The following is a 14,362-nucleotide window of genomic DNA, read 5'->3' as shown; positions in this document are numbered from 1 at the left end:
GGGAATGCGATCACCAAGAAAAGTGTGTAAAATGAGTCCTCTTAGACATGACCAGTGTCCTCTTCCACCTTGACACCAGTCCCTAAACTGGCGCAGAAAGAAGTACCGACTATTGCAAGTCTCCTCAGAGATTCCCCCAGCAGTACCTGTGGATAGGACACAGGAAAAGCAACACTGGTTCAAACTGAAGGTTTTTATTAAGTGAAGACAACTTAGGAGACGGGGAGAAAACACACAAGAGAAACAGACGCTGCCCCCCAAGGCCTGGGGTCCATGTCTCAGTTCATGCCGGTTTCCTGTTTCAGGGCAGAGCTTTCCTAAGGCAGCGGGGTCAGGAAGAGGCACACGTGGGGTGCCCCCTCTCCCCCCTTAGCTGAGAGCAGATGGCACTGTGCCTTCACAGAAGAGGGGCAGACAAACTACAAAAGGAACCAGGTCCTGTGGAAATTGTTCTCAAAGGACAGATGACAATGTTTACTTATCAGCTTTCTGAAATCTGCAGAGGTACTAAGAGATTTAACACAAAAAAGTACAGAAGAAGCAAGAATCGCTATTCTTGTTGGACAACATGGTTTTAGGGAGATCTCTAGAAGAGTACTTGTGGAAGTTCTGCTGAAGACAGCAGTGGCTGTCGGCTAATGGCCTCAGTCCAAGCAGTGAGCTGATGGGTAGAGTGGAACAGAGGGAGGAAGGAACGGGGAGAGTGCAGGTTAAGAGCCAAGACTCTTCCTCAAAGACAATGTGAAAGTTAAAGTACAAACATTATTTTTTGTTTTTACTAAACTGTCTGCAGAACCTCTTGTTTGCAAGGAGCTTCAGAGACAGTAAGCAAATTCCTGCCACACACACAGGGGTTCTCTCACTGAGCTACTCATAGCTACGGGGAGGCACCCCTGGGGGTCCTTTCAGAGATGAGCGTCCAGGACCCCAGAAAACATCATTGTTATCATGAGGCGATTCTACTCAGAAGTTCTAAAACTGACAACAAAATTCTGTCTCTATGGTCTCTGCCTGCTGGCCTGAGCCAGGCACTCGGCAGCAAGCCCATGGGTCCTTCAGAAGGTTCCCTACAGGCCACAGCATCGGGCTTTCAAAGGTTCTTGTCATGGCTTCCGAGCACCCACCACCCCAGCTGTCATCCTTGGGGCGGCCTCCAGACTTGCTCAGGACCCCCAGACTGTGGTGCCTGGAACCGACTAAATGCCGTGATCTAGGGGCCTAGCAACACAGCCCACGGTGGATGAAAGCGGCAGAGTGGACCTCCTTTTCTAGTTACCAGCCCGACACAAACACATGCTGTTATTTTTTTTAAACAGTTGGCTTATGTTCAAAAAATTAATGATCAGCCCCCCCCCAATCCCACCATTCTTTTTTTCCATTTAGGAACTATCTTCTCTGAAGACAGAAGACTTTATATTTTGCTATTTTCTTAGACTGTAAAGAGCACTGTAGACCCTAACACCCAACACTTAATCCCTCCCAGCATTTTTTCTGCCTTTTCCTTTTTTTATGCAAGTAACTAATAAAAATGTTAAAATCGGACACTGTTAGGGGACCTCAGTCCATTGACAAAGATCTATTCTTATTAGCACCCTCTGGGTGTTAGCTTGTTTTTAAGTTTTGCATTGCATCCAAGTTAAGAGACCATAGTTTAGGTCTACTAATCTCAAATAGAGATCTGGAAAATATTCAGTTTATTTGACCAATATAGTCTACTACCTTTGATATATTAGTGAAAAAGAAAAATTCAACTTTGGTAAAGAGTTCTAAACATTATTACAGGGCTTCATTAGGCAAATTCTGAATAAAGTGTTATAACAACTCTAAATATTCTAATCACATATTTTGGGATGTTTCCACTATCCAGAATCATCTTACATTTAAATATTAGAGAAGCAGAAGGTGTCCAGAAAGTAAATAATCTTAGTGACACAGATACACATTCACCTGTGCAGCATGCAGCAGCAGACATGAGCATGAAGAACGCACCAAGGCCACGGGTGGATGTTCGGCAGGAGGCAGCCCCTGCCCTTCAGGAGCTGAGGTAATCAATGACCAGAGGCTGCGATGAGTGTCGACAGCAGCCACCATCATAACCACTGCGACCCTTTGTGTGCTAGGCACCAATTAGCCCAAGTTCTCACCGTCACCTCACCTACTCCTCACAGCAGCCCAAAGAGGTAAACACCCATGACCCGCACCGGCAGGTGGGAAACCGACCTTTAGGGTTTGAGGGCTTCCGAAGGTCACGAAGCCGCCGGTGGTGGAAATCTCTACACCCATGTGCACCTGGACCACAAGCCCACACCTGCCCGTAACCACTAGGTCCCTTCAGGAAAGTATATCAACTGTTTACAGATGTTCTCCTCACAAAAATAAGGACAATGAAGTTTGGGGTCTTAAAGGGGTAAGCCTTGGTTCTCTTGAAAACCGCCTACGGAAACGTCCCATGGCCTGCTGCCAGATCCACATGGTGCTGACCTGCTGCCATCTGAGAAGAAAGTGCATTCTGCTGTCAGGAGCAAGCCCTGTAAAAGCCTCTAAGAAGCACAAGCGTAAAAATGAAATCTTATTAATGCATAAGGTGAGTCAAGTTTTAAAATTTTACCTCCTACGTAAAGTTATTCCTAGTATGCTAGGTTTTCAGGAATGGGCATCACGCTTCTGGGCTCTAGGGACAGTGGTAATTCCCATAAGAATGCGCTCCTGAAAGGGAAGGTCTGTCTATAAGAACTGATGGGCCTCACAGCTTCCCTCACTCACCACCGAGGTGAACTGACAGGGCCTGACCTGTGCCACGTGGAGAAGGCACACACAGGAGGGACATTTCACCAACACACGGAACAAATCCCCTCACTCACAACTTTTAAGTGTAATGCAATTCTGTGTTGTTCAGTCAACCTCAACCCTGCACCTGGACAACACTTTCAGAGGTGTATTTTAAAACTCCAGGTTATCAAAACTAAGAGAAGAATCATTTAGTAATGGGACTATATTTTCATCAACATTAAAGATTCTTGGGAAACAAATTCATGAAAATACATTTAATAGGTCCTTAAACTGCTCATGATAGCACCTTACAGAAAATGAAAAGTAGGAGCCCCAGGCATCTAAATCCCAAACAATGGGTCAAATTACAGATAGACAAATTTCCTGTCTGATCCTAACAAGGATTGAAATTAAGCTCTCTATTTTACACAGCAGTGGTGTTTAAATATACTACTTTTCTACGTTATGAAAACATAGTCTTTTAAAGACTCTTTAAAGTTCAAGTTGAGTTTCAAGTAATCACTTTGCAGCAGCTCTAGGAGAATTACTGTTCCTCCTGATTAAAAGTGCCTATTAAAAAAAAAAAGCAGTAAAATGGAAAATACGCCTTAAGAGAATTGTATTCCTCAAGGCCGCTTACTGCTTGCTTCCAGGCTTTTGTCAAAGGACAGAATGTGTTGAATTCTTCTAAACTGGCAGGGGATCAAGCACAACACCACATAATGAGGTAGCCGAGAACAGTTTTTCCTATAAACACCAAGAACAAGGGAATAAATGCATGTAATTCTCATCTAACCAAACAGGAAACATGATAAAGCAAGCTTTGTACAGTCATATTTAACCCAAGTTCACTGGTTTAACTTTAAAAAGTATGACCCAAGGATCTTAGATACACCCCCTGTAAATTTTAATTGATGAATAAGAACAATAAAAATAAGGTACTTAAAACTTAAAATTTGTACTGAAATGCTAAAAGTAAAATTCTAATAAATATAATTCACCGACCAGAAAGTAAGATGAACCTCATCAGTGTGGGATCCGAATGACTTGAAGGGGCCTTTTATTCACCAGGGTCCTATCAGCCATTCGTCCCTTCCCCCTCCCCTAGCAATGCGTCCCCAGAGGCTGGGCCGTCATTTCTACCGTCTCTAGTTCACATCACAGCAAATGAAGAATTTACAACTTTGTTGGGCTATGAGGACATTAACATCGAAAATTGTAATGAGCCCAAATTTCAGTTGAGTAGCAATTAAAAAACATTACTTTTTATTTCAAAATAAAAGAGAAGGCAACAGATATTTTCCACTAGATAATTATGCAACACTGTTTTAGATATTTGATGATCTATAACTTTGTTATCAGGTATTTGAAAGAGATGAAATTTAAAAATCCAATCACTTAGAGAACTTCAATGATAGAATTAAGAAAAAACAAACTTTCCTAAACTGTAGGCATTAGACCACAGAATATAGTAATAACTGAGCTCCTCAGATGTCACATAAATGGAACTTTTGCAATGAGACAAAGTTGGTATTCTGTATGTTTAAAACTAAAATAACAGATTTCCTTCTGAAAAATAGAAAAAAAAAAAAAAATAAGAGTTATCAGCTGGCTTGCCAAAAAAACATCCATAGTTAAGTACTATTGAGACTTCACTGCCAGCAGGCAGAACAAGCTCTCAACCTGAGTTCATGTTCTTCTCAAACATGGACAAGTGGATTATTCCTCACCTTTATACCACACATTTCTATAATTTCTGAACTGGCTATAATGAATATTCAGGAATTACTAAACGGCTAGCAAAATAGTTACCTCAACATTCAAAGACACAATTTCCTTTCCCTTACTGATTATATGTGGCAAGAAAGGGAAGTATATATGAAGCTTCAGCTCTTTAAAGTAAAAGCAGCTTCTCTTTCAAACACACTTACTACTTTTGTTCTTATAAACTTAGTAAATTCTGAAATTTCCTATAGCTAACTGACAAAGAAAGCCAAAGATCTTTCATCTTATATCTGTGCAATTTCAAAAAAAAAAAAATACATATGAGTCTTTAATGATTATTAGATGATTATAAAAATCCTTGTATGCCTAGAAAATTAAGTGAGTCTTAACAGGTTGAACGAAGGCCTGGATTCTGCTTTTGGCGTCCGCTCACGTCCGCCCGGGAACAAGGCCGCTGCTGCCTGTCCAGTGGAGAGCACTGCGCCTCTGCACAGAGGCAAGCATCAAAGCAGCACGTTCCAGGAAAGATTCTGAGCCACATATAAAAAACAATAAATAAAATCCAACAGTAAATGTGAAAAACTGTTATCAGGCGTGCTGAGCAGAGGATCTCAAAAATCCTACAGAACATACGGAGACCACAGAGTGGTGTGTCACATGTCAGGCGCTTTGTGTTTTTTATTCTGTGCTAGGCTCCCACCTTATGAGGCCAGCCCATCTGTGCACAGACTTTCTCATTTAAAATCCAGAAAAATTCTAAGTCACCCTCGGAGGGCACTTTTCAGGCCCGTGAAGAACCTCACTTTGATCACAACATACCACTCACTGGTCACACATTCACGGACTGCCTGCCGTGTGCTGAGCACTAGGATTAGCAGATGACTGTGGTAGGGTCCCTGCCTGCAGGAGTTCACAATCCACAGGGAGGGCAGTGTCACATCTACCCCACTGTTAAGCTCCCCCAAAATCCAAGGAGAACCCTTAGTAGGCACTCAGTAAACATTTGATGATTAAACCCAGGGCAGGCTTTTCCGCATCAATCAGTCTCCACTCTCACTGGCTCCCCAAGGTTCACAGGCTCAAGGGACAGCCACCGAACAAGAGCAGCCTCGTCCTTCCCTTCCACCAGGTGCTTTCTAAGGGGGTCCCAGCACTTTTTAAATTGATGTAATGTGCAGTGTAAGTGCACCTTATTCTTTCCCCAGAGGATCAAATGTCTTCACCTGACCACAGGAGGCTCACCTTGAACCAAGAAAGCCAACATTCTGGAAGGTAATACTGCAGTGTTTTTAGTGGTCCCTGAAAAACATTCTGGGATCCTGGTTTGGTTCGCTGAAGTAGGAATATATCAAATGGAACCCCACTGGACCAAGGCAGCTAACATATGTCTCTAAAAGCCTAACTTACTGCCATGAGTAACTGAGGTGCCATGGCAAAGACAGCCCCATCTTGACCATGTCAACATAAAGAATGTGTTTCCTGTGCATTTCCTAGGGAACCCCACACTTACAAATGACTTAAAAAGGCACTTCTAAAGCACCACTGAAGAAAGTGCCATCATTAAAGTGGTAGTGCAATCGAATAGGACACTTTAGTACAGACAACATACCATCCAACACCCCCTAAAGTTTTTTTTGGTTGTTAACAGTTTGAAAAAAGCCCACTGTCAGCTAGTATCTCCTCACAGCAATGAGATAATAAATTAATGAAACGCACAATGAATTGAGAAATTTCTTAGGCCAAATCTTTATAGCATACCAAATACTAGTTGGCAAACATTGTTGTTAATCCCACTAAAGAAAAGAAATGCAAACACCAAGTAAAACTATAAACTACAAATATATCAATATTTACACTCAACATGAGTTTAACACAGTAGTATAAACTGAAGGGCCACAGGCTCAAGAATTTATCTGAAGCACCAGAAGACAGTAATATATGTAGTTTGGAACTACAATTCAAAAGTAAACATATACAAACAGACTTACCAAGTCACATCACTCTCTCTCTCTCTCTCTCTCTCTCTCTCTCTCTCTCTCTCTCTTCCTCTCACAGGATATAAGAACTATCACCCTCCCCCCTCCCAAAAAAAACTTCGTTTTAAATTAAACACTTAAAATCTTTGAAAAATCTACATTTGGATGTGTTAAACAAAGAAACAAACAAACCTAATTAAGACTACAGCACAGGAGAGATCCCTTAAATATATTCACTTAGACTAACCTGAGACAACTTTCCTTCTGTTGGTGGGATAATGAAAATAAATTGCACTTCCCCCAAAGATATTATATTTAAAAATTTAAGATCTAGCCTTAGCCGCCAATTCCAACATATACCTGGAAAAAGTGCCTTATGGAAAAAGAAGTATCAAAAATTTATCAATAAAAGATGTTTCAAGTCATAAGTGGAATGTTAAAACACAAACCTGCATGAAATGAGTTAAAATTTATTTCACAATACTGAAATAATTGTAATTTACAAAAAAGGCCATGATTAATTTTGGAACATAATAAAATTAAATATATCCCTACACTTCAACAAAATATTTTCATATTTATATATAGTAAAAATCAGTTTGGCACTTAGCAGCTTTTGTTGGTTGTTGCATCCCATATTATATGGCAAATTTATTTTATAAAACATTCCCTAATTTCTGCAGCTATCATATCGATAAACTGAATTTTTTAAAAAACATAACTTTACAAAATGAAGTGCAGGGCACTGACAATGCTGCAATAGGGGCCCACTCGCTCTTAAACAATGAATTCTCTCCTTGGAAAGGCCTGGCATAGACTGGGAAGAATTTTAAACTTCAGAAATTTAAAAAAAGAGAGAATTGCTGATTGTCATGGCTTTAATAAGATTATCAATTACTACTTTAATGTGTCTCCACTGCAGCTTCGGAATGCCAAAGTATCTATATGATACTTTACGAAAGAAAATTCACTTTTCAGCAATTGTTTTCTCTAAAACTAGTATCTAATTGTAAAAAGAAAGTTTTCTTTCTTTGCAATGGCCATGGAGCTTGCTTTGCTGAAAGATATCCAAAGTATCATCAAGAAAGTGCGCAGACAATAGCTGACCGATACACAACACAAAGAGAAGGCTGGCTTTGATTTAGATTGAATTTGACCGTGTTACATAAACGTGTGACAGACCTGGCCTTGTGCCTTTGACAGAGAAGATAAAAGCCTCATTCCTTCTCTTACCAAACTCTTCTGCCAGAACGAACAGTAAATGTGCCACACGTAACATTCTTCAGAGCCCCCACGGGCAAGGCTCCTCTCAGCAACTGTGAGAGCACTGTGTTGGCTTCTAGCGGGTATCAAAAAAAACAAAAACAAAAACAAAAAAAAACCTCTCACCCTTTTTTCTATTCATGGTGGGAAAACACAAGTGACATTTCACATGCATGTTAATAGCATACAAACATTCCACATAGGAAGCTTCCTAAAGAAAGTCCTGTTCTCAAATTTACAACCACAGGATACATTTACACATTAGTCTTTAAGACAAAATGCTGCTTCTTAGAGTCATATTCTAAGAAAGGGGAAAAACAGCTGTAGAAAACAATTACAAATGAAGAATCCTATAATATTAAATTGATTAAAAATCTGATATTGCATAAAATTCAAATGATGAAGTAATCAAGCACTTTCAAGTCCCTGATTTCACACTAACCTGGCATAATTTGAATGGAACACAAAATATCTTACAAGATAAATGCTATTAATGACAGACTTCCCCCCAGTGGGAAGTGGGGTAGAGTGGCATGGGAGTGAGAGATCAGAAAGGAGGAATTTGCTCTACTATGAACAGAATGAAAATAAGTTGAGGTAGTTTTTTCTACCAGCCAAACTTTATCGTAATTTGTCTAAAACCCTTACTGGTGAATGGCATTGAGAATATTCTACTACAAAGACTAGATTCTGAACACATGTTCGCATTCCAAGACAAGTTTTCAAATCCTAAACAGTAGTAAACAAGACTTTGTGTGCTTTCAGACAGATTGTTTTTAAAAGTTTTGATCCCATTATATTTTGTCTGGACAGCTTTTTTTTTTTTTTTTTTTTGTGGTCTTTCTGCTATAAAATCCTCTCCTCTCTAATCTACTCACATTCATAAACTGGTTTTGATGAACCAAAAGGAAGACTGGCACTGCCTGAGATCCTTCACAACTCCAAGAATACTACCCCAGAAACTATGGCGTGACGTACCTTAATCTAAATTAACACAGAAGTTAGCAACTTCCTTTAAATTCACACGAGGGCTGCAACCTGACTCATTACTTTATTGAGTCTTTATGTTACTAAGATAGAATGTCATCAAAGAGATATTTTATCTTAGTTCAGTTTATCATAATATAGTTTTAAAAAGATTCTTAGCACAGAATACTAGTAGTAAATGGAGACTAGCTGGCGTACCATCCAATCTAACATTTTAGGCACAATCCTTAATTTGTTGGGCAGGGTTAGGCATAATATTTCCTTCCAAGTGCAGTAGAAAAGCAGTCTTGGTATGTTTGGATATGTTGATTTGCATATACGGATTTTTGTTTGTTTGTTTACCGAAGCCAGGTACACAGCAGTGTACCTTCAGGAAAAATGCACCTTAGAAATTTTAACTTCAATATTTTACATAATACCAATTCCTACTTTCCTCTTCCTTTTGACACTGACTAGCCTCCATTTGTCTATAGACACACCTAACTGGAGGAACTGATTCCTCCCAGGTAGTTTTTCAATAGTTACACGTTCTCCCAAACAAGAGCTGAAGCTCAAGCGTCTAAGCATTACGAAACCACCAGAGTTACCATACAAAGCCTGGCACGCAGAGCAAGTTTAGGCTGCCGTCTCGGTCCCCTTCACGTAAAGCCATGGTACGGCGCACTTGGTCAGAGGCTCTGCTTCCGCTCTGCTTCCTCTTCAAGGTGAATGGACACGGATACGGAATAAGCCTTGCTGAAGCTGCAGGCGGAAAAGCTTGCAATTTGCAATACGTAAGGCTGCACATCCAGTGCGGCGGAGGTCAGATGGAAGGAGTGGTTTCGTGTGGTGCCAGGTTCCTGTGCTCCTTTTAAACTCACGCACGTAGTCGTAATTGGTACCTAAACCACAAAATCAGCAGTGGTGAAACAACATGCCTCAGAATCACCAGGACACAGTTCCGGCAAAAATCACCCAAATGTTCTTACCTGTGTCAAGATCTCCGATAACATAAATACTGGCTCCTATGGGTACAGCTCCATAAACAAAAGAGGAACTGGCAGGGATGCATAAATTCTGGTCATTAAGGTAGATCCACCTGAAAACATACAGAAGGACAGAATTAAGGAAGACTACCAGTGACAACAGAACTTGGTGAGCCTCCAACAGTACTAGGCACTATGCCAGTAAAACGCAACCCTGCACTTCACTTCTGGGTAATCACTGATTTGCTTCCTGTCACTATAGGTATTAGTTTTGCCTGTTCTAGAATGTCATATATATTGAATCATAAAGAATATGCACTTTTCAATCTGTTCCTTTTTTTCAGCATGTTTCTGAGATTCATCCATGTTGTTGCTTGAAGCATCAATAACTTGTTTCTTTTTATTTCCAAGTAATATTCCATTATATCAGCAGTTCTCAACCTGTGGGTCACGACCCCTTTGGGGTAGAATGACCCTTTCACAGGGGTCGCCTAAGACCATCGGGAAACACATATATAATTTCATATTGTTTTTGTGATTAATCACTATGCTTTAACTATGTTCAATTTGTAACAATGAAAATACATCCTGCATATCAGATATTTACATTACGGTTCATAACAGTAGCAAAATTACAGTTATGAAGTAGCAATGAAAATAATTTTATGGTTGGGGGTCACCACAACATGAGGAACTGTATTAAAGGGTCGCAGCATTAGGAAGGTTGAGAACCACTGCATTATATGGACGTACCAGAATGTGTTTACTCATTCACGTGCTCATGCTTATTTGGGTAGCGTCTGATTTTGGTTATTGTTATAGTTGTTTTGGACATCAGAGTGCAAATCTTTTTTTGTGAACTTATGTTATGGACTTGCTTGGTTATATAATTAAAGATATATTTCACTTGATAAAAATATGCTTCACTTTTTTAAAGTGTTGTGCCATTTTGCATTCTGATTAGCAATGCATGAGAATTTCAGCTGCTTGGTATTAGTGCCAGCTCTTGGTACTGTCGATCTTTTTCATTTTATCTATATTAATGGAATGCTCTGCTCAGAAGACTAATGATGTTTAACATTTCTGCATGTGCTTATTGGCCATTTTATTTATCTTCTTTTGTGAAATGTCTGTTCAAAGATTTTCTCATTTTTAAAATTGGGTATTCTGTCTCCTTATTGAACTGTAACATTCTTGGTATTTGTGGATCTTTTTCTCAGCACGTAGATTGCCTTTTCATTTTCTTAATGGATACTTTTGAAGAACAGAAGTTTTCCATTTTGTAAAATTCCAATTCAATTCATCTTTGTTTTTTCTTTTCTAGCTCATGTTTTCTGCGTCCTTCTAGGAAGTCATTGTTTACTCCAAGGTTGCAAAGATTTTCCTCCTATGCTCTTTTCTGGAAATTTCATGGTTTCAGCTTTTACATTTAGGTCTTATGATACATTTCAAGTCAATTTTTGTGTTAATTTTTGTGTATGGTAGGAGGTAAGAGTCAAAGTTCTTTCTTTTGGTACATATATCTAGTTGCTCCAGCATCACTTGCTGAAAACATGTTTCTTTCCCCACTAAATGGCCTTGGCACTTGTGTTGAAAATCAATTTAATTACCACTAAAAGGATCTGGGGTTCCATGAAGAAGTGGCTGATTCCACAGCTGAGACAGAAAACAAAAGATGAGCCTGGAGCATCTTGTGCTGCCAGAGAGGAAGTGCTAAAAAAGGATGGGGTGTGACAAACGGACACAGGAACTGGTATGAAATAGCTCCCAATGGCCAAAGCTGGGACAAATTGAGCAACAAAATAATGATAGTATTAGATTTATAACTCAGAATAAAAGAAACATCCATGAGTCCATTCCAATATAAATAATTGACTATATTATAAAATAGGGAGAAGGGATAGGTCTTGTTTACAGAATTCCAGTTAATAGAACGAAAGAAATAAAATCACTGTGAGGCAAACGCCACAGGAATAACTACTGCAGACTGGTCCACCAATGGGTGCTAAATTAGTAGTGAGAGCGTGAGGAAAAACAGTATGTGTGCATATTCTTAAATTCTCTCTTCCAAGATATTTATTTATTAATTACAAATGGAAAAATAGTAACTTTACAGTGGGGAAACCCAACAGACAGTACTTTAACCAGGTAATCAAGGTTAGCATCACCAGTAATGAGACAATATACTGACATCACGTTCTACCCGACATGGTGCACCGGAAGGCACAGCACCACTACTGTGGTGTTCCTGCCCCAAATGCGCACCCACAGCCAAATCACAAGAAATCATTAGACAAACCCAGATTAAGAGACACCCTATAAAAAAAACTGACCAGTAACCTTCAAGGGTATCATGAAAGACCAGGAAAACTAGGGAGCTATCAAACATGAAAGGAGACTTAAGAAACACAACCAAGTGTTATGTTGGACCCTGGACTGGATACTGGAGCAGAAGGGAAAAAGATAGCAGTAGACGAGCTGGTGAAATTCAAATAAAGTCTGGAGTTTACTTAATAATATTGTACCAACATTAATATCCTGGTTTTCATATCTGTACTATTGTTATGTAAGATGTTAACATTAGGAGAAGATGAGTGAGTGGCTCACGAGAACTCTACTCTTGCAAGTTTTCTGTAAGAATAAAAATACTTCAAAATGAGTTTTTTGTTTTTTTCCTTAATGGTGTTTATTTAAGGTAATCTGACCAATTTCCCTTAATAGCTAAAGGCACAATCAGGTCATAGTAGGCCTCAGCCAGACCTTGGGAATGTATCTAAACCACTGAGAACTACCCAAGCCCAGGTCAACACTCATTATTGGAGCATACAGGTGGAAGGGTGTTGATCTCCTACTCTATGCGATGAAGTGTCCAATAAGCCAGAGGTGTAGGTCCCAAGCATCTCGATGCTATATATAAATGCAAAATTATCTAAGAACAGCACTTTTATTTCAATGAATGCTCTTCTCAGATTGTTATAAAGGAGTAGCTTCCACATTTTGAATTTCAAGGCACATGGAAGCAAAATGATTTGTCCAAGATCCTCTAACAAGTCAGAAGCAAAGCTAATATAAGCTGTCATTTTTCTAAATACCTTCATCTACCATTGATTCATCCAACAGCTGAACGTTGACTGGTGTCCAGCAGTTAGCTGAGACTGAGAATACAGTTTGGCCTCTGCTGCCGAAATGCCTCAAACTAATAGGAAAAGTGAAAAATCTAAGAGTTTTCACTAAAAAAGTGAAAACAGAGACTTCAACAGGCCTTTGAAAGAAAAGGTTTGGAAATGTCAAACTACAATAACTAACTGGCTTATTCACATTTTATGTTCTCAGGGCTAAACATAAATATCTAAACCCCGACATTTAATTATTTCCTAGACTATGAATCAAACAAGCTGAAGAGAATCCCTATGCATTGTCTGCAGCTGAAACATACCCGCAGGCCAGCCCCAATGGAGACACACACACAACTCTTCTAAGCAAACCCATTAAAGGCCATGCGTGCACTTAGCTGGTTAACAGTCACTTCTAAATTAAAACATGTATGACTACACTATTTACTGAAAAAGCACATCAGGATACAAGGATATTTTGGAATGATTTGGTAGAGTTGAGAATTTAACAAAATCCCTCCCTGGAATCATTAAAGCTGGTCTATGTAAATGATATACCAAATTTGGTCCAAAACAGATCAATAATTCAGACTTCCTGGGTTTCAGAAAAATGATCCTAGTTGATTTATTTTATATAATGCTGAGGCTTCAAATTAAATAAACCATGAAAATTTAATTGGCGCATATATTTGCTGTTGCTTATAAAACAGGTATAAAAGACATACAGTTTTCCATTTCTTTTTTTACCACGTGTCACCTTGTTGACCTTGGGCAATGTTGCTAACCCAGTCTCTGTTTTGTCATCTGTAAAGTAGGGATACCAGACACCATCACCAACCTCAAGTGACTGTTGTGAGGATGAAATGAAATTGCCACCGTAAAGCCCTTTCCCTAGTGTCTGGTACACAGCAGTCATCATTATGTGGTAGTAGTTTTTGTAGTGGACAAGGAAATATTATGCCTTTGGTTACAAGATTTTTAAACACAGGCTTATCGGGACTTGGAGGCTATAACGATGACTCTGCTGTTAACTGGGAATTCAGAATGCTCCCTGAGAATGACACTTTAAAATACAGCAGGGCCCAACAGCAGCCAGCTGCAGAGGAAGGAAAGCAGGCCGGATAAGAGGTGAGGTGAGAGGGGGTGGTGGGAGAGGAGAGAGAAGACAAGAGGGTGCTTCAGTGAGGTTTCTGCTTTTAGGGAGGAAGGATCTCTTTACAAGCTGATCCTCCTGCAAGGAACAGCTACAGGCTCTGGACAAGACACAACAAACAACTGCCTGAGGGCTCAGGAGTGGAGCAAAAGCAGGCAGATTTGGGGACGAAGCTGAAAGCTGAACAAGCATCCCACACAGAGTGCTTCCATTCTTTGGTTGTTTTATCCGACGTGGCTCGGGGCAGCTGAAACCCCAAGAAAACACTACCATCTTTCTCGCCACTGGAATCAGGGGAGACAGAGCATCGTGGAGCAACCAAAATCACCGAAGTGTGGTGTGGGGGTCTCAGAAAGAGGAGAGGTAGGGAAGAGCCCCTAAATGAATTTGCATTCACTTATCTCAAGTCTG

At 39.8% G+C, this 14,362-nt stretch overlaps 1 protein-coding gene across 1 annotated transcript in view; it reads right to left on the bottom strand.

The window, feature by feature from the left end:
* Positions 1 to 7,416: 7,416 nt before the first annotated feature.
* The window catches only part of GAN (gigaxonin), a 45,502-nt gene continuing 38,556 nt past the window's right edge, over positions 7,417 to 14,362 (bottom strand). The window contains exons 10-11 of the mRNA XM_090259337.1: positions 9,689 to 9,798; positions 7,417 to 9,601 (exon numbers count right to left, since the gene is read on the bottom strand). Of these exons, the coding sequence (XP_090115463.1) occupies positions 9,420 to 9,601; positions 9,689 to 9,798 (292 nt within the window). The 3' untranslated portion in view covers positions 7,417 to 9,419. The remainder of the gene's footprint in view (positions 9,602 to 9,688; positions 9,799 to 14,362) is intronic.

Source organism: Furipterus horrens, unplaced genomic scaffold, assembly GCF_987537825.1.
Source record: "Furipterus horrens unplaced genomic scaffold, mFurHor1.1.pri manual_scaffold_13, whole genome shotgun sequence".
In the NCBI taxonomy this organism is placed as follows: Eukaryota; Metazoa; Chordata; class Mammalia; order Chiroptera; family Furipteridae; genus Furipterus; species Furipterus horrens.
Note: the sequence above shows the minus strand (reverse complement) of the source record. Positions and strands in the feature narration are given on the sequence as shown.